General features: G+C 34.6%; 4 protein-coding genes and 1 long non-coding RNA gene across 10 annotated transcripts; 3 read left to right on the top strand and 2 right to left on the bottom strand.

Annotated features, from left to right (window-relative positions):
• Positions 4,413 to 12,949, top strand: LOC107608596 (histidine kinase 2). 2 transcript variants are annotated; one of them, XM_016310342.2, is made up of 14 exons: positions 4,416 to 5,606; positions 5,936 to 6,211; positions 6,761 to 7,228; positions 7,511 to 7,786; positions 7,988 to 8,157; positions 8,275 to 8,487; positions 8,590 to 8,776; positions 8,969 to 9,020; positions 9,105 to 9,334; positions 9,433 to 9,531; positions 9,762 to 10,429; positions 10,839 to 11,336; positions 11,862 to 12,379; positions 12,505 to 12,949. In XM_016310342.2, the coding sequence occupies exons 1-13, from the start codon at positions 5,286 to 5,288 to the stop codon at positions 12,112 to 12,114; spliced, it is 3,711 nt and encodes a 1,236-aa protein (XP_016165828.1). In that variant the 5' UTR covers positions 4,416 to 5,285; the 3' UTR covers positions 12,115 to 12,379; positions 12,505 to 12,949. The 2 variants fall into 2 exon arrangements, with proteins under 2 accessions (XP_020962492.1, XP_016165828.1); XM_021106833.1 differs by lacking the exon at positions 9,433 to 9,531 and having other exon boundaries at positions 4,413 to 5,606.
• On the top strand, positions 13,627 to 14,805 carry LOC107608603 (glucan endo-1,3-beta-glucosidase 4). The gene is made up of 3 exons (XM_016310354.2): positions 13,627 to 13,763; positions 13,872 to 14,126; positions 14,594 to 14,805. The coding sequence occupies exons 1-3, from the start codon at positions 13,697 to 13,699 to the stop codon at positions 14,626 to 14,628; spliced, it is 357 nt and encodes a 118-aa protein (XP_016165840.1). The 5' UTR covers positions 13,627 to 13,696; the 3' UTR covers positions 14,629 to 14,805.
• Positions 13,830 to 23,078, bottom strand: LOC107608598 (pentatricopeptide repeat-containing protein At1g12620-like). 5 transcript variants are annotated; one of them, XM_021106835.1, is made up of 3 exons: positions 22,255 to 23,078; positions 21,248 to 22,143; positions 19,648 to 20,040 (listed from the first exon to the last, which is right to left on the bottom strand). In XM_021106835.1, exons 1-2 carry the CDS (start codon positions 22,900 to 22,902, stop codon positions 21,250 to 21,252), a joined length of 1,542 nt encoding a protein of 513 aa, XP_020962494.1. In that variant the 5' UTR covers positions 22,903 to 23,078; the 3' UTR covers positions 19,648 to 20,040; positions 21,248 to 21,249. The 5 variants fall into 5 exon arrangements, with proteins under 5 accessions (XP_020962493.1, XP_016165830.1, XP_020962494.1 ...); XM_021106834.1 differs by lacking the exon at positions 19,648 to 20,040 and adding an exon at positions 13,830 to 14,149 and having other exon boundaries at positions 21,248 to 23,074; XM_016310344.2 differs by lacking the exon at positions 19,648 to 20,040 and adding an exon at positions 13,830 to 14,099 and having other exon boundaries at positions 21,248 to 23,073.
• Positions 15,021 to 16,766, bottom strand: LOC107608601 (pentatricopeptide repeat-containing protein At1g12620-like). Its single transcript, XM_021106836.1, has 2 exons — positions 16,037 to 16,766; positions 15,021 to 15,925 (listed from the first exon to the last, which is right to left on the bottom strand). Exons 1-2 carry the CDS (start codon positions 16,682 to 16,684, stop codon positions 15,143 to 15,145), a joined length of 1,431 nt encoding a protein of 476 aa, XP_020962495.1. The 5' UTR covers positions 16,685 to 16,766; the 3' UTR covers positions 15,021 to 15,142.
• LOC110264768 lies at positions 19,900 to 20,811 on the top strand. The gene is made up of 2 exons (XR_002350944.1): positions 19,900 to 20,037; positions 20,073 to 20,811. It is a non-coding gene; the product is annotated as an uncharacterized LOC110264768 (long non-coding RNA).

The following is a 24,928-nucleotide window of genomic DNA, read 5'->3' as shown; positions in this document are numbered from 1 at the left end:
GCTTCCTAAATATTAATATTAATATTAAATAATCATATAGTTATAGCATGGTAGTTTAGTTTCCACAGCAAGAAGTGAAAAGAAAAGTTGGGAAGAGGAAAATAACAAGGCTTCCAAAATGTTATTATATCAAAGTGGATTACAATGAAGCATGGCCCTACATAATTTTAAACCATGTAATGTATGTATATACTTTGATGATTGGAAATTTTTTTTCCTTCTGGCGATAGCTACTTTCTTTTGATAGATCATAGATCCATTTTGGATGGTGGGGTTTTTATCTCTTTTTCTTCCTAAGATTTGGGTTTTGATTTAATTAAATTTACAGCCACCTTATGTCTATCTAGACTTTCAATTTTCCGGCGCAAGAAAGTAACACTATTTAGTATTTATTTATATTAGGGTTAATAAATATTGTTTTCTTCTCTCTTGAAAATAATGAACGAAACATTATTATTAGTTCTATTAACAAATATTATAATTTTGTATTTTTTTAATGGAAATAAAGTTTTCCTCAAAAAATATTTTAAAATTTTATATTGTTCTCGTTCCTCATATGAATAAATCTAGGTAGGGGTGTGTATGGGTCGAATGAAACCGAGTTTAATGTGACATAAATCCGACCCGAAATATATACCGAGCTTATTTATTAGACCCGAATTCGGCTCTAGACCCGATGAAACCTATACATTTTCGGGCCACGATTATACCGGGTAAAAACCGGGCCATTAACATTATATTACCTTGATACCTTCTTATAAACTAGCATGTGAAAATATCCAAATTTTCAAGACTCCAACATTATTTGATATTGTAAAATTCACTTAAAAAAATATAACAAGAACCAACTCTTCTCTAAAATTAAAGCATAACCATAATCAATACTAATATTGTCTAATAACACCAAATATTTAAATCAATATAAATAACACAATATTATGCATTAGTCTAAAATCTTATGCATTTTAAACATAAAATATTAACTTATAGTCTTATAATAACTAATAACACAAAATATTAAGGTTTATAATACTTAAATTCTATATAAGAATAGCCATTATCCATCACTAATAACACAAAATATTAATTGTGTATGATGACCGGGCTACCGAGCCGGTTTCGGGTGATGGCACGGACCCGACCCGAAATAATGACCGGGTCTATTTTTGAGACCCTTACCCGGCCCTAGACCCGGTGAAATCACACTAAAATAGCCCTTAAAGTGTTCGGGACCGGGTCGGGTTTTCGGGTCGGGCCGGGCCATGCACACCCCTAAATCTAGGGGTGGCAATGGGTAGGGTAGGGTAGGGTTTGGAGTCAACCCTAATCCTACCCGTGGGTTGAGAATATCCAAACCCTAACTCTACCCGCTCTTAACTCGCGGATACTCGACTCTATCCGCGGATTACAAAAAAGATACAACATTATTATATAACTTGATGATATTTTAAAATAGAACTGACTTTTATGTTAAAAAAAGATATTAAATTATCAATTAATAATCTTCTTTTAATGACTAAGAATCTTTTGTATTTAGTGAGAACTCTTTGGTTCAATATTCACTTGCAACATATTTTTATATAAGTATATACATATATAAGGTGCGGGTTGGTCGGGTAGAGTTGATACTCAACCCGCACCCTACCCTACCCGCGAATAGGGTACATGTTGCCACCCCTAAATAAATAAAATGCTTAATTTTTGAACTAGTCTTTAAAAATCTTCTAATACAAGTATAATTCGGTATTATAAATATGTAACTTCTCTTATATATTCACTTTGAATATTAGAAATGATCGTTTTTTAACTTGTGATTTGAATTACAACCGAAATATTATTCTTAGATCTATCAAATTTAATAAATGGATAATGTATAATGAATAGTTATCTTGGTCAAGTATATTCCAAATTGCATTAAAAATAAATTATACCCAAGGAGCTAATTATTAACTCACGAATTTAATAACTTGATGGGGGAATGCAATGCGTGTACGATAATTTTTCACCAATGAAAACGACCAATCGATCAAACTCAATGGATGGGTTTCATTGTGGTGATGATTATAGCATATGAAGTTATCAATTTGAATGAAAGGGAAAGCTTCAAGCTTCTATACATCATTATCTTTCTACCACTTTTAGCTTCTATTTATGTTCCTATATTTTTCTTCTCTCTTTTCTTAGGTAATTTTATTTTGAGAAAAGGACAAATAGGTCCTGACTTATTGTCTCGTGAATATTTTCGTTTTTGACCATTGAAAAATATTTTTAAGTTTCTGACTTTTACAAAATTTGGACAGATCAGTCATTCCGTCCAAATACTTCTGTCAGGGACTGATCCGTCCAAATGCCTCCGTCAGAGACTGATCCGTCCAAATTTTGTGAAAGTCAGAAATTTAAAAGTATTTTTCGATGGTCAAAAACAAAAATGTTCGCAGAACAAAAGGTTAGGAACCTATTTATCTTTTTTTTTTATTTTATATTTTTTTGTGAGTAAAAAATAAATAACTACATAAATAAACAATTAAACAAATAGATAAAGAGTACAAGTCAACAAGTTGTGCTTACATCATCAACACATTATTTAAGAACCATAAATATGTTGGATCACTGATAAAGCTGTTTTGAGAAACAGAGAAAGACAACGGTTTAGAAAATATTAATAAAATTATATTTAACCATAAATAGTAGCTACAACTTTGCAAATATAGCATTTTGTAAATTACTATTTTCTCATTAAACCAAAATTCTTCATCATCACCCTATAATGATTCTTAATTAACCCTAAATGCAAGAAATCCAAAGATCTAAACTACAAGGGCATTTTGTGTGTTTGATCACCACCTAATTAAGATTAACTTAATACATATAATAATAAACAATAATATAAAAATCAGCTTAATATAATAATATCCTTGCAATGATGGTCAAACCAATTATGCTTTTGATAGTAGTTTTTAATCAAATTGCCACTTTGTTTAGTACCATTTCTTGTTGATTCTCACTTTGTTTAATTTCATTATTATTAATATTATTATGATTATTATATATTTTGGTGGTTAAGGTATATAGCCGACATTCAATTTTTTTTATGCCCCCATTACAAACCTTTATAATTTCTTGAAAACCATTGATTCCAATCACACAGGAATCTTTTAACACCATGCGCACATTAGTCACTACCCCTCTGTAACAATGAATGGCCCACTCTTCCTTCTAGTACTTTTGACCCCTGCCTAGCTTCTCTTACTATGGACCCTTCTCCACCCTACACCACATAATATTTTGCAATACTTGTGTCATAAACTCACAATTAGTGTCACTTTATGTTAGATTAATTGCACTCGGGTGGATCCTCTCCAATGAAAAAAAAAAAAAATGGTATTCAGTATTTAATCTCACTTTTTATTGTTTTCTCTTATTTATTTTTGGTCCTATTTATATAATTAAAGATAAAAAATTATACTTTATTCTCTCAAATATTAAAAAAACTGAAAAGAATCTATTTTCATTGCACTCCAACTCCTTGAATTTTCCATCATTTGCAAATTAGTCCAACTTACTTACATAGTCTCTTAAACCTTAAAATATATTACATCTTGTCCTTCAAGTATTTTTTAATTACAACCTTGATCTCTTTTTTTTGTTGCATTTTTTTAACCTACACACTTTAGAAAAGAGTAAAGATCACTGCAAAAAAAAAATCTCAAATATTTTTAATTTTATAATTAGATTTTTTGTGTGTCAAAAATATTAAAATTAATAGAATATTTTTTTTTAAAATACATACTGTCAAAGATCTAATTAGATTGTCAACAAATTATAGTTCAAATAACATAATCTTCTCATACTCACCTAGAGATTACAGATTCAAGTCATTCGGTAAAACCGTAAGAAGTAACAAAATAACTAAATCTATCTAAATTGTTTAAGAAATCCTAGTTCCACGGTGGAGTGAAAAGTGTTTGGATCCACCCTAAAGAAAGAGCAGTGAGCATGGCATATTACTACTTGTGATGAAACTGGGAAATAGAAAAAGAGAAGTGTGCAATGGCATTTTTACCCTTATTTCCCTGTTTCAATGTTAGAAATGTTTGTGTCTCACACTCACGGTTTCACCAGAACCATTTCTTCTCACATCTTTTCTTCTGACTCTCTCTTTATCTTTTTTTCTGTCACTCATAAGTCCGTATTTCTGCAGTGCCACAGTTCACAGTTGTGAGTACCCCATCTTTAAACACTCAATGGTGTGGTCTTTTTCAACTCTTGCAAAAGAGCATAACACCAAAACACAAGTTAAATAAACAGCAGAAAAAGTTAATTAATAATTAATAATAATAATAATAATAATAATAATAATAATAATAACAATAATGAAAACATTTTTCTTTTCTTCTTCCAAAAATATTTAGCCTTTCTTTTTATAATCTTGGAATTTTTGTTTGCTTTTGGTTAAACCTTCCCCACCAGATGATGAGATAATCATGATCCATACTCAAATGCTGCACACCAAACTGGGAGAGAGAGAGAAAATAAAAAATAGAAAATAAAAAATAAAAATTGAAGTTATTATGAGCATTTGTAAGGTGGTGATGGGAACCCTTTCTCTTTGAGATTTTTTTTTTGTTCCAAACTTGATGCTTCTTTTGGGTGTTCAGAGCTGAGTGAGGCAGAAAGTGTTTGTTATTGGAAAAAGAACAAAACTTTGCTATCCTCATTCTCTCAACAAACAAAAATTTGTTGTCTCAGTGAGTGAGATTGCCAAAATGACAACTGGTTCTGATTCAGCTTCTTGTGCTGTTGTGTGAGTGATTATTACCATTACCCCCACCCAAATGCCCTTGTTACTCTTCCAACCTCTCCCTTTTCATCATCATATACATAAAAAGCCACACTCTGACTGCTGCACCAACATAGATAACAACAACATCAACAACAACAACAACCTTGGACCACTACCACAGTGTCTGATTTGAGCTGGTTTGTTGAGATATGAAGTGGATTGCATTCAAAGTTCTAGTCTTTGTTTGGTTCTGTTGAAGGGAAACATCATAAAGCATCAAACTTTATGAGTTTTTGGAGCTGGATTGCTGGCAGAATTTCTGGGTCTGCTTCAGTTTTTTCTTTTGTGGTTAAGCAATTTGAAGATTCATGGTGGGGTGCTTTTGGTGGTGCTGTTTTTTGGAATGTTCTGCTGAAAGCTGGAGCCTTCTTAAATTTGAATCTTCAAGTGAGTTTGTGAAGAAGATAAAGACAGGTTGCTGAATTTGGAAAAAGGAAAGAAGATGTCTGTGAATAAAAGAATTTCAGGATCAAATGGGAGGTTGCAACCAAGCATGAAGTCATGGAAGGTCAATGAGCCTCTAAATGGGTCTAATTCTCCTCATAGGACAACATGGAGGAGGAAGCCCTTGCTCCTTTTGATTGTTTTTGGTGTTATCATAGCAAGTTTCGGGTTTTTCTTGAGTTTCAAGAATAGTGAGTATTTGATGAGCAAGGAGAAAGAAGCTGCTTGTGAAGAGAGTTCAAGAATCTTGCTACAAAGATACAACATTAGCAGGAAGCAGCTTCATGCTTTGGCTTCCCTATTATCTGGATCAGATCAGGTGATAACATGCACTTAGCTACTCTTCTGTATTTAATTTTCTTGGTTTCTAGCTTGGAAGCTGGAAAATATGGTTGTTGAGGACAGCTACTTCTGCTTAGAACCTTGAATTAGCTGGCTTCTTCTGTACACACTGTTCTTTCTTTTAGTTTAGTGTTATTCTCATTGAATTTTTGACTTGTTCGATTATAACTTTGAGCTGAAGTAAAAAATTGTCAAATAATGAGAACATAAACTATTGTCTTCTGATGCTTTTGCCACAAGATATGAATGAGAGGTAAACAAAGTGGTGTTCTTTGTCCTGTGCCTTATTACTAGTATGTAATGCAGATTTTCTCCAACTGTATTGATGAAAGAAGACTACAAATGCTGTTAAACAGTGGCATAACCTGCAATCCACAGTTAGTTTGTTGTCCAGAGAATCAGGAGTTACAAAAGAAGCATAGATGTTTTGCAGACACTGTAGAACCTATAGAACAATGCCCAATTCTCGAGGATTATGTCCGGACAAGGATTCAATTATCATTTCCATTTAAAAAATACGTATTGTTGGCATCACACTCTCTACTTTCGTCCAATTTGGTTGATTTTCTGTTCTGTGGAAAGGTAGAGTCTTTACCAAAGCTGAGGAACATATATATATATAAAGTTTAGTAGTTACTGCGTCAATTCTTTGCAAAATAGTTAGTAGTTAGTACCTTTGAATTCTAGCTGAATTACCATTCCCATTTCAAACTGCTCAACCTGTTAAAGGGTTCATGAGCATTAGGCTTTTCTTGTGTATCATTTCCTGAAAAATTGCTGAGATGGTGGATGCTGGGTTAGGAACTAAACGATTAAGAACTTGAACACATAATTAGATAATTCCCTAAATTGCCTAACCACACCTTAACATTCTTATTAGATTTTAAGGAGCATTTTGTGCCATTTGTTTTACATTCCCATAACATTATTATGTAAAGGCATATCTTTAAAAGGCAGAGAATTTTAATTAAAGTTGATTCAAGTAGAGCCTTTGCGGCCATAGTTGTAGACAGATTGCATTTTAGCTTGAGCAGTAACTGAGAAAGCATGAAGTTGATACTTGACACATGCTTATATGAAACAGTTACATCCACAATATAATAATATTGCTCTTTTATTTTGATTCTTCAGAACATGTTGCAGTCATGGGAACTGCATGTCTCTGCAATTATGGACTATACAAGTTCATTAAATTTGGTTAAAGAGTACTGGTGGGTCCTTGTAGGAATTATAATATCATGCAATTTGTCTGGATTCTGTTTACTAAGAATTCAAAAGCAGAAGCTAGTTGAGGGACATCAAGTTAGTCATCAAAAGCAGCTGCGAGATTTATCCCGGAACCCTTTAAAGAGTGTTGGGACTTGGAGGAAATGGTCGCTAGCTATATTCTTGTCACTTGGAATACTTTTTTCCATTTGGTTATTCTGTGACTTATACACCGACTTTAAGCAGACAAGAGAAGAAATGCTTACCAATATGTGTGATGAGCGTGCCCGTATGCTTCAAGATCAGTTTAATGTCAGCATGAACCATGTTCATGCTCTGGCTGTTCTTGTTTCTACATTTCACCATGGTAAACATCCATCTGCAATGGACCAGGTAGATTTCATGACATCAATCTCTTATGCTTATTCTTAGTCCATTCCATGTAGAATTAATCATGGTCCAATGTCTAATACTTTACATTGTTTTTAGTCATAGCTTTTTGACAGTGTAAGGAAATCTAGCCGAAGTACTTGTGTGATAGTGTAGTAATGATGGAAATTTGTAAGTTATATATGTAAACTAGTGGGGAGGCACAGTAGCTCCTTCCCTTTTAGTTTTGAATACATACATATCAATTAAAGATAGCATAACCTTGGAGTTCCGGTTTTACTGCAGACAATTTTTGGAGAATATACTGAGACTACTGCATTTGAGAGACCACTTACTAGTGGTGTTGCTTATGCTAAGAAAGTTCTCCACTCTGATAGGGTGGAGTTTGAGAAGCAGCACGGGTGGACTATTAAGAAAATGGAAACTGAGAATGAAGCACTAGTCCAAGATTGTATTCCAGAAAAATTGGATCCGGCGCCCATTCAGGATGAATATGCACCAGTGATTTTTGCTCAAGAAACGGTTTCTCATATTGTGTCTATTGACATGATGTCAGGGAAGGTGTGCCTTTCTTTTATCTTTCTATTGCCTCCAAATAATCCTCATTTTCTAATACATTCATGTTGATGCTCTTATCATAAGTGTTTCTGTACTAGACAGAAAACTTTCATGGGAAAATTTCAATCAGAAGGATCTTAACTTTTGTCCTTTATTATTATTATTATTATTATTATTATTATTATTATTGTTGTTGTTATATAGGAGGACCGTGAGAATATCTTGCGAGCAAGGGCAACAGGAAAGGGGGTTCTGACATCCCCTTTTAAACTTCTAAAATCAAATCACCTTGGTGTTGTACTTACATTTGCTGTTTATAACAGCAATGTTCCTGCAGATGCTACACCAGAGCAGCGAATCGAAGCTACTGTGGGGTAATTTTATCTAATTATAGCTTTACATAACCTTGAACCATGTATATTTCCTCTTAATATGAAAAGAAATTGATCACAAACTCAGTAATGTGTGTATTGGTACTTCTTTATTGGAAGGTACCTGGGTGCATCATATGATGTTCGATCACTGGTGGACAAGCTTCTCCACCAACTTGCAAGCAAGCAAATAATTGTTGTAAATGTTTATGATACAACCAACGCATCTGCACCGATCACAATGTATGGTACTGATGTTGCTGATACTGGACTACTACGTATAAACAGTCTAGATTTTGGGGATCCACTTCGAAAACATGAAATGCACTGCAGGTTTTTCTTTCACTTAAAAGTGTCTTATGTCCAAAGAGTTGGTATCACATATCAACACAGGTCCTAATATCTTTACTTTTAATTTTTCCTTTTTTATTTTAGGTTCAAGCAGAGGCCTCCTCTACCTTGGAAAGCAATCAATTACTCGGTTGGCATATTTCTCATCGTTTTGCTTATTGGTTATATATATTATGTAGCCATAAAACGAATAGAAAAGGTGGAGGATGACACTCAAAAAATGGAGGAGCTGAAAGTTCGTGCTGAAGCTGCAGATGTTGCAAAATCTCAGGTGCTATATATTTCTTGGATTGTTGCTTTCTGTCATGCAAAGTAATATTTGAGTGATGGTTAGAATATTGTGATTTCTCAAAAGCAGATTCAACATCAGAATTCTTTGTTATAAATTATATAATATTTTTGCTTTTACGAGTTAGATTAATATTTTTGTCTTAACCTCGAAGGATTGTTTCCACTTTTGCAGTTTCTTGCAACAGTTTCTCATGAGATCAGGACTCCAATGAATGGTGTTTTAGGTAACTGAAAACATTTGATGTTATCATAGGAAACCTGTTCTTGTCAATAGTATGTGATATCAAGTGTTTAAAATCATTTCCCAGGTATGCTGCAAATGTTGATGGACACTGAACTTGATGAAAATCAGATGGATTATGCCCAAACTGCGCATAAGAGTGGTAAGGATCTTATATCAGTGATAAATGAGGTTCTTGATCAGGCTAAGATTGAGGCAGGCAAGCTTGAACTTGAAGCTGTAGCTTTTGATCCACATGCTATTCTAGAGGAAGTTCTATCACTTTTCTCGGGAAAAGCTAAAGAAAAAGGAATTGAGGTGAGATCCTCTCTTTCAGCTACCTTAGTTCTATATGTCTCATAACATGAGTAATAAGCCTTACATAAATCTTTGTTCTCAATTTGGGGTGAATACAGTTGGCTGTTTATGCATCCAATGAAGTACCCAAAGTTGTCATTGGCGATCCTAAACGGTTCTGGCAAATAATTACCAATCTTGTTGGCAATTCACTCAAGGTTTGCGATGTTTCACCTTGTATATTTCCTTTTGATCCATCGTATACTTCCCACATGTTCTTGAAATAACTTTCAGTTTTTGATATAACATTTTCTCTCTTGGAAGTCACACAATGATAGTGATAGATCCATGCAATGGACAGGCATCACAATAATACATAAACACTCTTAACGTTTAATAAACAATTATTAAATCATCTTTGTTAATTAGCTTACTTGATACATTTCAGTTCACTCATGATAAAGGACATGTGTTTGTCTCTGTTCATCTGGCAAATGAAGTGAAGAACCCACTTCATGGCATGGATGCAGTGCTGAGGGAAGGCTTAAAATTGGATCATGATTTGTCAGACAATACATATAATACATTAAGTGGGTTCGCTGTAGGAAACCGATGGAAAAGTTGGGCCAACTTTAAAAAGTTAAATAGTATGGATTTGATGGAAGAGCCTGAATTGATTCAGTTACTAGTAACAGTTGAGGATACAGGTATAGGAATTCCTATTGATGCGCAAAGCCGTATATTCACACGTTTTATGCAGGCCGATAGTTCGACCTCTCGAACATATGGTGGAACTGGAATAGGACTGAGCATTAGTAAATGTCTTGTTGAGCTCATGGGAGGAGAAATTGGTTTTGTTAGTGAGCCTGGAACTGGCAGTACTTTTACATTTACTGCAACTTTCAGAAAAGGAGAAACCACATCTTTGGATGCAAAGTGGCAGAATTTCAGTACATTTGATTCACAGTTGCAAGGGTTGAGAGCATTAGTGGTAGATAGAAGAAAAATTCGAGCTGAGGTCACAAGATATTATCTACAGAGGTTGGGGATGTCGGTGGATGTTATGTCAAGTTTGAAATCTGCATGTTCTTGTCTAACTGGTTCTTGCAACATGAGGTATATGTGCACATTGAAACATAATAATTTTCCTATTTAATCCAAGGCATTCCTTAATGATATTAGATCACTCTAAAACACTTCGAATTAGCTGTTTCTCTAAATTTAAAGGTAGCTGCTTCTAAGTTCTATTGCTGCCTTAGAATGTTTTTCTTTACTAGTCATTTACTAATTAAACAGATGATATTACAGTATATATTTGACAAGCAAAATCATAGAGTATGTTTTGCATATTGAACTGTTCTCATATATTACTGTTCATCTGGTTTGTCTGGAGAAAAGCTTTTGTCAAATCATCGAAATAATGTTCATTCCATCAAAATGGATTATAGATTCTCTTCTAGTTTAGGTTAATTTATTCATTTACTTGTTGCAAGTGCACATAGTTTGATTGTATTTATTCCTTCAGAGTGTCGAAGCAGTTTGCGATGATTCTGATAGACAAGGATGCTTGGGATAAGGAAAGTAGCACCTTATACTCCATCAAGAAACAGAAAAAGAATGGCATCAATGGAGACCGAATAAACTTTCCAAAAGTTTTTCTCCTGGCCACACACCTTAGCCCGAACGAATGTGATGAGCTCAAGACAAATGGTGTCATTGATGATATATTAATGAAGCCTTTTTGGCTCAGTGTTTTGGTTTGCTCCTATAGAGAATCCCTTGGAATTGAAAAAAGGCAAATAAATAGGAAGAAAGTATCCAAACTTGGGAATCTATTATTACAGAAAAGAATTTTGGTGGTTGATGATAATGCAGTGAACAGAAAAGTTGCAGAAGGTGTTTTACAGAAATATGGGGCAACAGTTACTTGTGTTGAGGGTGGCAGGGCTGCTCTACAGATGCTTAAGCCACCGCACAATTTTGATGCTTGTTTCATGGATCTCCAAATGCCAGAAATGGATGGGTAATTGATCTTTCTATTTTCACAATTCTCAGTTTGTTTCTTGCTTTTGAATGCAATGAATCTGCTATAGTTGCCCCCATAAGAACAGGTAACTGGTCTAGTAAGTCTACTTCTCACCGGAGAAAAACGCATTTAGCAAACTTGGATTGTAATTGACTGAAATCAAAATTTAGGTTATAACCTTGTTTTACTTTCTTATAGAAGATTTTAATGACCTACTGCTTAGACTATTCAAACCTGAACTAATTTTTCTCTAGGTCTACACTGTTGATAGTGATTAGAACAAAACTGCCTTATTCTGTGCTCATTTTGGAAAACTTCCTTATTTAGACATCTAAGTGGGAAATGGTATAGGGATATAGTCCTTTTGTCTGATTGCTATGTTTTTTCAGATTTGGTGGATGGCCAGCAAGTTTAATGCAAGAAATCTATTGAATTTTGAATGATTTTAGATAGGATGTTAGACCTCAGGATCTATGAATAAGGTGTGATTTATAAGTATTAATTTCATCTTGATTGGTGCAGTTTTGAAGTGACAAGGCAAATCCGCATCCTAGAGAACGACGTAAATGAGAAAATTGCATGTGGGGAAGCATCAGCTGAAATGTTTGGGGATATCTTTTACTGGCACATTCCAATACTAGCAATGACAGCTGATGTAACTCAGGCTTCAAATGAAGAGTGCAAAAAGTGTGGGATGGATGGCTATGTGTCAAAGCCGTTCGAGGAAGAGCAGCTCTACACGGCCATGGCGCGCTTCTTCAAGCCTAGTTCATAGTGTGGAAGTATGTGATTGTGTTATTTGATTATTAGTGCAGGCACCCTGTTGACAACTATTGAGTAACCTCTGGCATGTATTACACATGCAACCCATGATTTACGACAAAATGTCGGTTTTCCATTGCATGAGATCTCAGCTGGATTAATTTCAACTGTGTTTTAATAGCTGGAGACACCACAGCTGATGTGTTTCTAAACATGACATCCATGCCAGCGTCGAAGCTGAATCTTTGAGGTTCTCCACTATGGCCTCATTAGCGATGGTGCGTGCCTTATTCGGTGTCTCTGTTATTAGAAGTACATACCATACACATTTAAGCAAGTAGAAACTTTTTGGTCACTAAGATGCAACATTTAATTAGTTGTTGTTTTTCTTTTTCCTGATCAGGAAGCAGATTTGGAGTGCAATTATTTAACAAGAATCAGTTGTTTGGGGGAGGCTATGTTGCTTAGACTGGTGTGATTCATACTAATCATCGCTCATTGCAGAACACGAGGAATTCAAGTGTTCAACATAAGACATAACTGTAGATAACCGATTTTGTTCCTGCTGCTTATCTCATTTTTTTCTCTGTATATACTCATTCTGAGTAAGTAGGATAAGGTAAAAATGCTATATTGCTATAGTGAGATATCATTTATTTAATCTTTGGGGCCAAGATGAAAGGAGATGGTAAACCTTTGAACCCTCAGGACTTTGTAAGTAACATGTAAAGCAAAGTTGTTATAGAATATAGGTAGAATCAAAGGATGTCTTGTTATGTATTATATATTATTGCAAGTGTTCCACTTACCCTTAAGAAGTGCCAATCTAAGTCTTTTCCATAAGTATTTATCAAGTGTTGATGCCATTCTTTACAGCTGTTTATGGATCTAAAATAGATGTATCAGATACAGCAGAAAATGACCACCAACAGAATTTGAAATTCACCAATAAGGGGCAAGAAAAGAAAAAGGGTTCTACAACACAAAAAATAATGGTGGGGAAAAAAGTAAGATAAATAAATAATTATTTTGCCATTTAGAGGGGGAAAAGTAAAAGTATATCCTTGTTGAGTTGTAAGAGCATCTGACATTAGGAAAAGCTAAGAATATAATAACACTTTCTTTGCCTGTTGGTGAAGCACATGACTATAGCATGTTTAGGAACATATTATTTTAGGGAAACAATAAGCACTTAATTTTACAAAAATTGCTTCTAGAAGTTTGATTCTTAGCTTAACATCTTTTAATTATTTTTTTGTGGCAGTTCATTTCTAAATCTGAATGTGACCTGTGTAAGCAGCATAATTTGTCACTAATAATTTAACCACATGATCCTTTTTCATGAGATTTTTCATCACATTTTCCCACCCTTAAGGTGGGGCCCACATAAAATCTGATCCTGCTTGTGCAGAGTGTCCACTTGCAATGGAATATGAAAATTCCTTCTTAGCCGTTAGAAGCACACAACACATGCCCATAACTTCCATTTCCCATTAACTTCACTATATAATATATATGCAACTAAATTTCTAGTTTCTTGGCTATCCTATTCACTATTCAGAGTTCTTATCGGCTAGGCTTCTATCTCCTCCAAAATGGAAACATTAATGGCCAAGTTAATGGTTCTGATTCTTTTCCTATCCATGATTGCACCAAAAAGGGGTAATCATATACATAAATGTTCATGTGTTGTTAAAATATCCACCAATGTTTGTGTATAAATGTTCATTTTTTTACCTAATTGCATTATATTATGATCACATGATGCAGTGTTTGCTGAATATGAGCAATGGTGCATAGCTGATCCGCAAAGCAGCGACGATGAGTTGCAGGCAGCGCTGAACTGGGCTTGTGGAAGTGGAGGTGCAGATTGTAGCAAAATCCAAGTGAACCAACCATGCTATTATCCAAACACTTTGAAAGACCATGCTTCCTATGCCTTCAACAGCTACTTTCAGAAGTTCAAGCACAGAGGTGGTTCTTGTTTCTTCAGAGGTGCTGCCATTACAACAGAAGCAGATCCTAGTAAGTTCTAAATTAAACTGATTCTAGACAAAATATACATTATAAAATATTATAATAATGCTTTTTAAGTAGAACATATGCATGTTCAGATTGGCACAGAGTGCAAAAGCAGATCTAGAAGAATAGAAGGCCATGTGACATTGTAAAAAGTTTAGGAATATTAAAATTGACTAAATGCTTAGTTATATATAACATGTATGCCATCAAAAGGAGGAAAAGGCAAATTAACTTGGCAAACAAGTCAAGGAATCAATCCAAGCTATTAACTGTTACTCCCTCCATTGTTAATTAAAGTGGTATATTAAAATAACCGATGAATCACGAGACAATTTGTCTCAAGATATATCGGTTTTTTCATGTACCACTTTGTTCCAATAAACTACTATTTCAGAACAAGGTATAACGAGTCCTTCTATTGAGAAATTTGTGTAGACGGTAACACAATAATATATATCCTTTGATTGCAGGTCATGGTTCTTGCCACTTTGACTTGATTCCCTAATTGGAACTGTCACTGAAGACTCAAAAATAGCTGCAGCAGAATCTACAGCTTAGATTTTATCTTTTCCTTTCTTTTTATTGAGGCTGTGTAATCCCCATCAAGCATTGTGCTCTTGACTCTATTCTTAATTAATTGAGTTTAATCTCAGTCTAAGACTGAGAAAGTTATTAAATCTTATGCAGATTAGTGTCCAATCTCAAAGAGCTTAATGATATTTTGCAAAATAACTTTTGAGATTTCATAGCCAGTATGCTGCTGCATGGGAGTTTACTTTAAATATGGGGGAAATGAAACGATTGAAAGACAATAAGAGTGCAGGGAAGCTTCACAACTAACAAGGATTCCCTTTGAATGATGAAGATCAGAACCATTTCAGCTTAGGAATAAATTAACATCAATGCACATATATAATTACAAAAACACAAAAGCAAACAATGATAGATCCGCCAAGCCACATATAACAGCCATCTAGTCACCGAAAATGCCGTAAAACAAGCAACGGCAAAGAAAACACTTAGGTGTGGGTAAAGCAGAATAAAGAATCACAATCATGTGAATATTTAAAGGCATTAATATGAAATGGAAAGATCTGGACGATAATGGTGTATGTCTTCACATCTGGACGATAGCCTTTAATGGAAAGATCTTGAAATATCTCTTTTGCATTTTCAAGTCTTCCACTTTTGCACAAGCCATCTATAAGTATGCTGTATGTATATATATTTGGATCAATACCACTCTCTTTCATTTGATTGAATAACATAAGTGCCTTGTCATGTTGTTTCATACTGAACAAAGCATCCAGCAAGGAATTGTAAGTGAATATATCAGCATGTTGACCTCTATCATGCATCTTTTCAAGAAGCTCCACAGCACAAAGGATTCTCCTTGATTTTCCCAAGCCATCAATTAAAGTAGTGTAAGTAAATATGTCGGGAACCAAGTTCTTGCAACGCATCTCTTCAAGGAGATTCAAGGCATCATTGACCATTTTACTTTTGCACAAGCCATTAATCATAATATTGTAACTACAAACATTAGGAGACACACTACTTTGGGCCATTGTGTTGAATACATATTTTGCCTTATTTACCTGCTTAACCAAACAATACCCATCCATTAAGCTGTTATAAGTAACCACATCTGGTTTCACACCATGTTTTGTCATCACAGCCAACACGTTGTTAGCATCTTTGATCTTTCCTTCCTTGCATAGCCCATCGATCAAAATACTATAGGTCCGAACACCTGGAGTAATGTTTTTGAGCATCATATGATTTAGTATATGAATGGCTGCCTTAAATTGACCCACGAGGCACAATCCATAAATCAGAGTCCTGTAAGTGATAACATTGGGAGAAATTCCCATAGCAAGCATTTCAGAGTATAAATGAAAAGCCTCACTTACAAGTGTATCCTTGCAGAGGCTATCAATAATTGCGCTGTACATGACAACATTAGGAACAATCCCATACTGTGGGATCTTTTTCAACACTTGAATAGCAGCTGCTGTGTGTCCGGCCTTACAAAGTCCATTAACCAAGGTCCCATAGGTGACTTCATTAAGCTGAAATCCATGATCCCGCACTATATCATGGAAGTGCATTGCTTTTTCAACATTACCACAGAGACAGAGACCTTTCAGGATTGTTGTGAACGTTATGGTATTAGACTGAAAACCCATCCTGAAAATCTTGGCCAATACAGAGAAAGCAAGCGTCATACGACCCATGCCGCAACAACAATTGATTAAGATGTTTAAAGTAAAAAAGTCGGGAGCGATTCCCCTGGCTTGCAATTGCTGAAAAAGGGAAACGGCGGCGTGGAAATGCTTCGTCTTGGCAAGGGATCCCAAAATCTTGTTAAATTGGATGATGGGAGGAGTACGACGCATAGTGAGCATGCGAGTAAAGGAATCAACAGCATCGTCAACTTCAGCAAGGGATGGAGGCTCAGAATGAAAGTGAAGGCTTGTCCAGGAAGGAGGAAGAGTGGAGAGTGGAACAAAATTAGGGATTTGACGAACAGAAACCATAAACCTTGTTGCATACAACATTGTTGATTCCTTCTGAATTCTGAATAAGAGAAATCCGCTACTGCTTTTACATGTCAATATTTTTATTGGTTTATTTTGAGGGTAGTACTTTTTATAAACTTGCTCCTGCTTTTATTGAAAACTAATGAGATTCATGCATTGTGATAAATTAATTATAGTATATGATAAATATTAAAAATGGTTATATTTTATAGAATTAAATTTTGAAGATGTATCTTGAATTTGTATGGTTTATTTTTTAATTTCTTTATGTGAATGTAATTTTCTAATGACATCTATATTAAAAAGAAAACAAATGTATAGAATTTTTTTTGAATAAGTTATTTTTAATAAGAATAATTAAAATAGTATAAAGTGAAATTACTTATCTTTAATTGGTCTATACAAATCTTTTGCATATTCTATTTTCAAATTTTTTATTAGTGACTTTTCTTTTTGTAACAAATGTTTGAATTTGTTCATCATATTTTTCTTCACAATTACATGAAGAGGTATTCCCTACAATGTTAGTAAATCGTAGTTAATAATTAGTTAAAAAAAATTGATTACATTTATTTTTTTTAAAGTTATTAGAAAAGGAACAATGAATAGCATATCGAAAGAAATATAATTTTAACGATATTAAAATACAATTATATATAAAGTATTATAAAATAATATAAAAAGTAAAAATAATTAAAGAATTTTTTCGTAAATCCAATTTAAAAAATATAAAGCAAAAATAATTAAAATATTTTTTTGTAAATTCAACTTTAAAATACAATAAATATGTTTGTTTTGTATCTTTTCATCTAATATAATCATTTCTAAGCAAAAAAGTTCCTCTTTATTTGTAGGTGTTAATGTTTTTCATTGACGAATCACGCGAACTTTGATAAACCAATTGTCTGATTGTTTAGTTATGTAGTCCAAAGAATGATGCTCCATTGAGTAAGTTTGAGATGTTGTATAGTTTCGAAATAAATTTCTTGTGCTAAATTTGATGATATTTGAAGGAATAGTGTGATAAGAGACCTATATAAATAGTCCAGATAGTATGGAATTTGAATATTTATAACGTAAAATTTATTATGATTAATAATATTATTATGACATTTGTAATATGGATATTTATTACATTTAATGAGTTATTTATAGAAATTAATAAATTAATTATTGGGGTTATAAAAATTTATTGTATTGTTTATAACGGTAAGATATAATAAAGATAGGAATATGGATTCAATGTCATTGGTAATTTTGTACCCTAAGTTACATATATTTCTATTACTTGTATATTTTACTTTATTTTTTTTGCTGATTTGGAATAATAGTTGATTTGAAAAAAATTGAATGGTTGATTCTAAAATTTTGCTAAATAAACAATATTGTTGACATGGCATTAGTATGAAGAGAAAGAAGTATTAAAAATAATGTGGGTCAATTTATCCATTTACTTTTATATATTAAGAATAAATAGGTAGATTGAAGGAGCAATGTTCCCAAAATCAAAATATTGAGCTTTAGTCATGAGCACTATACCTCACAATCTCACATCACTTGTAGTACATGTATTTACCTAAAGCAAAATTGAACCTTATATTACTTTCGGCAATAACACTAGTGATGTAGAACTTGAACAATACTAGCTAACACAATGTTGTATGAATACTATAACAAGAAATGAGTAGGTTCAAAACCTTCATGTTTCTTGGATTATTTATAGATGTCACAAAATGTGCAGGCCACTATTATAATGTATTTGGGATTTGGGTTTGAGTGAAGTGTTGTTATTTACCACTTTGTATCTCAATTGGAAATTTGACTCGGCTAGTGTGGTTATCCAAGTTGTCTCTCTTTTTAAGTCTCACCTATCTTCTATCCTCTTCATATTTCATTGCAAAATTCATTGTTGTTGCCTTTGTTGGTGGACGTACACCTTTTGTTTTTAGACTGGGGAGCTCTTTCAATGTAGGAACACTAGAACCTAAATAGTCCCCCAGAGAACACAAGAAAATAGCTAAGTAATATTCATTTACAAAAGAAAAGAATAATTAAAAATACAGAAAGAAAAAGGACATGTTAACAATGAACTCGAGACGAAAAACAATGGAGTAGTAGAACATACTTCCAAAAAGCTTCTCAGCAGACATTTAGTTGCTGAAAACAATCATCAACTATGGATTGCGTTGAAATATATATGGTACTTGCATAAGTATACGCCCAAAATATTAGGATCCCTTGCAAACCAACCTGCAACTGTAAGTGTTTTCCATGCCGAGCTATCAAGGAAAAGTAATAAAGAAAAGAAAACTAGTTGTAGAACAAGTTAACAACTCCATTTATTTGCTCATGATCTCATTGTTGCTGGTTTACAGATACTATTTTTCTACAAACATTGCATTAGGGCATGTAACATCTAAAAAATTGCTTTTATATTAGTAAATCCTTGTTGAGTTGGAAGAGCATCTGACATTAGGAAAAACTAAGAATATAATAACACTTTCTTTGCCTGTTGGTGAAGCACATGGCTATAGCATGTTTAGGGAAACAATAAGCACTTAATTTTACAAAAATTGTTTCTAGAAGTTTGATTCTTAGCTTAACATCTATTAATTATTTTTTTGTGGCAGTTCATGTCTAAATCTGAATGTGACCTGGTAAGCAGCATAATTTGTCACTAATAATTTAACCACATGATCCTTTTTCATGAGATTTTTCATCACATTTTCACACCCATATGGTGGGCCCACATAAAATCTGATCCTGCTTGGTGCAGACTGTCCACTTGAAATGGAATATGAACATTCCTTCTTAGCCGTTAGAAGCACTAGAGCACAAACATGCCCATAACTTCCATTTCCCATTAACTTCACTATATATATATATATATATATATATATATATATATATGCAACTAAATTTCGAGTTTCTTGGCTATCCTATTCACTATTCAGGGTTCTCCTCCGAAATGGAAACATTAATGGCCAAGTTAATGGTTCTGATTCTTTTCCTATCCATGATTGCACCAAAAAGGGGTAATCATATACATAAGTGTTCATGTGTTGTTAAAATATCCAGAAATGTTTGTGTATAAATGTTCCTTTTTTTTTACCTAAATTGCACTGTATTATGATCACATGATGCAATGTTTGCTGAATATGAGCAACGGTGCATAGCCGATCCGCAAAGAAGCGACGATGAGTTGCAGGCGGCGCTGAATTGGGCTTGTGGAAGTGGAGATGCAGATTGTAGCAAAATCCAAGTGAACCAACCATGCTATTATCAAAACACTTTGAAAGACCATGCTTCCTATGCCTTCAACAGCTACTTTCAGAAGTTCAAGCACAGAGGTGGTTCTTGTTTCTTCCGAGGTTCTGCCATTACAACAGAAGCAGATCCTAGTAAGTTCTAAATTAAACTGATTCTAGATAACATATACATTATACAATATTATAATAATGCTTTTTAAGTAGAACATATGCATGTTCACATTGGCACAGAATGCAAAAGCAGATCTAGAAGAATAGAAGGCCATGTGACATTGTAAAAAGTTTAGGAATATTAAAATTACTAAATGCTTAGTTATATATAACATGTATGCCATCAAAAGGAGGAAAAGGCAAATTAACTTGGCAAACAAGTCAAGGAATCAATCCAAGCTAGTAACTGTTACTCCCTCCATTGTTAGTTAAAGTGGTATATTAAAATAACTGATGAATCACGAAACAATTTGTCTCTAGATATATTGGTTTTTTCATGTTCCACTTTGTTCAAATAAACTACTATTTCAGAACAAAGTATAAGGAGTCCTTCTATTGAGAAATTTGTGTAGATGACAACACAATAATATAGATCCTTTGATTGCAGGTCATGGTTCTTGCCACTTTGACTTCATTCCCTAATTGGAACTGTCACTGAAGACTCAAAAATAGCTGCAGCAGAATCTACAGCTTAGATTTTATTTTTTCCTTTCTTTTTATTGAGGCTGTGTAATCCCCATCAAACATTGTGCTCTTGCCTCTATTTTTAATTAATTGAGTTTAATCTCAGTCTAAGACTGAGAAAGTTATTAAATCTTATGCAGATTAGTGTCCAATCTCAAAGAGCTTAATGATATGCTGCAAAATAACATTTGAGATTTCATAGCCAGTATGCTGCTGCATGGGAGTTTACTTTAAATATGGGGGAAATGAAAAGATTGAAAAACAATAAGAGTGCAGGGAAGCTTCACAACTAACAAGGATTCCCTTTGAATGATGAAAATCAGAGAACCATTTCAGCTTAGGAATAAATTAACATCAATGCACATATATAATTACAAAAACAAAAAAGGAAACAATGATAGATCCGACAAGCCACATATAACAGCCATCTAGTCACCGAAAATGCCGTAAAACAAGCAACGGCAAAGAAAACACTTAGGTGTGGGTAAAGCAGAATAAAGAATCACAATCATGTGAATATTTAAAAGCATTAATATGGAATGGAAAGATGATCGAGCATATGGTAACAAAACACAAGTTAAAAAGAAAGAGATACAAACGACATTTTGTGATGTCTAACAAGAAGAATCTTACTTACTTTTATCCTTGCAATAGGCCTCTAGATATCATTTCACGAAGAAGTTTCTCGGCGTTATCATTTTCACCTCTTTCAAACAGAGCACGAACGATTATTTCGTAAGTCACAGCATCCGGTAAGCAACCATTGTCTTCCATTCTCGACAATAAAGCCAATGCTTCATGAAGCAGTCCCTGTTTGCAAACCCCATTGATCATAACGGTGTATGTCTTCACATCTGGACGATAGCCTTTGTTGGAAAGATCTTGAAATATCTCTTTTGCATTTTTAAGTCTTCCACTTTTGCACAGGCCATCTATAAGTATGTTGTATGTATATATATCTGGATCAATGCCACTCTCTTTCATTTGATTAAATAACATAAGTGCCTTGTCATGTTGTTTCATACTGAACAAAGCATCCATCAAGGAACTGTAAGTGAATATATCAGCATGTTGACCTCTATCATGCATCTTTTCAAGAAGCTCCGCAGCACAACGGATTCTCCCTGATTTTCCCAAGCCATCAATTAGAGTATTGTAAGTAAACATGTCGGGAACCAAGTTCTTGCAACGCATCTCTTCAAGGAGATTCAAGGCATCATTGACCATTTTACTTTTGCACAAGCCATTAATCATGATATTGTAACTACAAACATCAGGAGACACACTACTTTGGGCCATTGTGTTGAATACATATTTTGCCTTATTTACCTGATTAACCAAACAATGCCCATCCATTAAGCTGTTATAAGTAACCACATTTGGTTTCACACCATGTTTTGTCATCACAGCCAACACGTTGTTAGCATCTTTGATCTTTCCTTCCTTGCATAGCCCATCGATCAAAATACTATAGGTCCGAACACCTGGAGTAATGTTTTTGAGCATCATATGATTTAGTATATGAAGGGCTTCCTTAAATTGACCCACAAGGCACAATCCATAAATCAGAGTCCTGTAAGTGATAACATTGGGAGAAATTCCCATAGCAAGCATTTCAGAGTATAAATGAAAAGCCTCACTTACAAGTGTATCCTTGCAGAGGCTATCAATAATTGCGCTGTACATGACAACATTAGGAACAATCCCATACTGTGGGATCTTTTTCATGACTTGAATAGCAGCTGCTGTGTGTCCGGTCTTACAGAGTCCATTAACCAAGGTCCCATAGGTGACTTGATTAAGCTGAAATCCTTGATCCCGCACTATGTCATGGAAGTGCAGCGCTTTTTCAACATTACCACTGAAACAGAGACCTTTCAGGATTGTTGTGAACGTTATGGTATTAGACTGAAAACCCATCCTGAAAATCTTGGCCAATACAGAGAAAGCAAGCGTCATACGACCCATGCCGCAACAACAATTGATTAAGATGTTCAAAGTAAAAAAGTCGGGAGCGATTCCCCTGGCTTGCAATTGCTGAAAAAGGGAAACGGCGGTGTGGAAATGCTTCGTCTTGGCAAGGAATCCCAAAATCTTGTTAAATTGGATGATGGGAGGAGTACGACGCATAGTGAGCATGCGAGTAAAGGAATCAACAGCATCGTCAACTTCAACAAAGGATGGAGGCTCAGAATGAAAGTGAAGGCTTGTCCAGGAAGGAGGGAGAGTGGAGAGTGGAACAAAATTAGGGATTTGACGAACAGAAACCCTAAACCTTGTTGCATACAACATTGTTGATTCCTTCTGAATTCTGAATAAGAGAAATTTGCTACTGCGTTTTCATGTCTAGATTTTTATTCGTTTATTCACCACCAAGATGCAAGAAAAGAAAAAGTGTTTTACAACAGAAAAAATAATGGTGGGGAGAAAAGAGAGAAGTAAGATAAATAAATAATTATTTTGCCATTTAGGGGGGGAGTAAAAGTAAAACCCTGTTGAGTTGGAAGTGAAATGGATCGATTAAATAGGAGAGAAAAAGCAATGAAGAGTTAGATTATACACCAGATAACATTCAATTTTTTTTCTATTAGAGAGGATCCACTCCGAGTTTGAAGAGCATCTGACATTAGGAAAAGCTAAGAATATAGTAACAATTTCTTTGCCTGTTCATGTTGGTGAAGCACATGGTTATAGCATGTTTAGGAATATATTATTTTAGGGAAACAATAAATACTTAATTTTACAAAAATTGTTTCTAGAAGTTTGATTCTTAGCTCAACATCTTTTAATTATTTTTTGTGCAGTCCATTTCTAAATCTGAATATGACCTGTCAGGATGGCAAAACTCTATGAGGCGCGGGAATCTCTGCGAGAACTGTTTCGAATGGGGATCCAACTGTGGGGAATTTTTCTTGCAAGGATGGGGACGGGGGACAAAATTTTTCCGAGGCAGGTGCAGAACTCGAGCGGAGAGAGAAAGCAATGAAGAGTTAGACTATACACTAGACATCATTCAATTTTTTTTCTATTAGAGAGGATCCACTCCGAGTTAGAAGAGCATCTGACATTAGGAAAAACTAAGAATATAATAACAATTTCTTTGCCTGTTCCTGTTGGTGAAGCACATGGCTATAGCATGTTTAGGAATATATTATTTTAGGGAAACAATAAGTACTTAATTTTACAAAAATTGTTTCTAGAAGTTTGATTCTTAGCTCAACATCTTTTAATTATTTTTTGTGGCAGTCCATTTCTAAATCTGAATATGACCTGTCGGGATGGCAAAACTCTATGGGGCGCAGAAATTTCTGCGAAAACTGTTTCGAATGGGGATCCAACTGTGGGGAATTTTTCTTGCAAGGATGGGGATGGGGGACAAAATTTTTCCGAGGCAGGTGCAGGACTCAAGCGGAGATCCCGCCCCGTTCCCACCCCGTCCCCGCTAATCCCCGAAACCCAATACATATATATATAGAAATCCAAAATTCCTAATCTTCATTTGCATAATCCTTCTTCAATTCAATGATCCCTAACGCTATACTCCATCCAACCTCTCTGTAGCCACCCACTCGCGACTTCCCTTCTCACTGCATCGTCACACCTCACCGTGCCATCACCCTCACCGCGTCGTGCTCTCTATTTGCGGCGTTCCTTTCCGTAACTCTGCCGTCGTGTTCATTCTTCCCTCTGTTGCCGCTAAGGGTGTGCATGGGCCGGGTGAAACCGGGTTTGATGTGATCCAAACCCGACCCGAATATGTACCGGGTCCATTTTTGAGACCTGAACCCGACCCTAAACCCGATGAAACCTATACCCTTTCGGGCCACAACTATACCGGGTGAAAACCGGACCATTAACATTATATTACCTTGATACCTTCTTATAAGTTAGCATGTAAAAATATCCAAATTTCCAAGACTCCAACCATTATTTGACATGGTAAAATTCACTTAGAAAAATATAACAAGAACCAACTCTTCTCTAAAATTAAAGCATAACCATAATCAATACTAATATTGCTTAATAACACCAAATATTTAAATCAATACAAATAACACAATATTATGCATTAGTCTAAAGTCTTATACATTTTAAATATAAAACATTAACTTATAGTCTTATATATAATGACTAATAACACAAAATATTAAGGTTTACAATACTTAAATTCCACATAATAATAGCCATCATCCATCACTAATAATACAAAATATTTATTGTGTATGGTGACCGGGCCACCGGGCCAATTTCGGGTGGCCCGAGCTATGACTCGGACCCGACCCGAAATAATGACCGGGTCTATTTTTGAGACTCTTAC

This window comes from Arachis ipaensis, chromosome B07 (genome assembly GCF_000816755.2).
Source record: "Arachis ipaensis cultivar K30076 chromosome B07, Araip1.1, whole genome shotgun sequence".
NCBI classification, from domain to species: domain Eukaryota; kingdom Viridiplantae; phylum Streptophyta; class Magnoliopsida; order Fabales; family Fabaceae; genus Arachis; species Arachis ipaensis.
The sequence above is the reverse complement of the archived record's forward strand: the minus strand, read 5'-3'. Positions and strand labels throughout refer to the sequence as shown.

Excerpts from the sequence above, each read along its gene's own strand:
- LOC107608596 (XM_016310342.2), top strand. The coding sequence starts at position 5,286 with ATGTCTGTGAATAAAAGAATTTCAGGATCAAATGGGAGGTTGCAACCA. Across the intron at positions 6,212-6,760 it reads ATTTTCTGTTCTGTGGAAAG|AACATGTTGCAGTCATGGGA; the intron begins GTAGAGTCTTTA and ends TTGATTCTTCAG. Across the intron at positions 9,532-9,761 it reads TTGTTGGCAATTCACTCAAG|TTCACTCATGATAAAGGACA; the intron begins GTTTGCGATGTT and ends GATACATTTCAG.
- LOC107608603 (XM_016310354.2), top strand. The coding sequence starts at position 13,697 with ATGGAAACATTAATGGCCAAGTTAATGGTTCTGATTCTTTTCCTATCC. Across the intron at positions 13,764-13,871 it reads CATGATTGCACCAAAAAGGG|TGTTTGCTGAATATGAGCAA; the intron begins GTAATCATATAC and ends CACATGATGCAG. Across the intron at positions 14,127-14,593 it reads TACAACAGAAGCAGATCCTA|GTCATGGTTCTTGCCACTTT; the intron begins GTAAGTTCTAAA and ends CTTTGATTGCAG.
- LOC107608601 (XM_021106836.1), bottom strand. The coding sequence starts at position 16,684 with ATGTTGTATGCAACAAGGTTTATGGTTTCTGTTCGTCAAATCCCTAAT. Across the intron at positions 15,926-16,036 it reads GCCTCTGCAAGGATACACTT|GCAGCCATTCATATACTAAA; the intron begins GTAAGTGAGGCT and ends GGTCAATTTAAG.
- LOC107608598 (XM_021106834.1), bottom strand. The coding sequence starts at position 22,902 with ATGTTGTATGCAACAAGGTTTAGGGTTTCTGTTCGTCAAATCCCTAAT.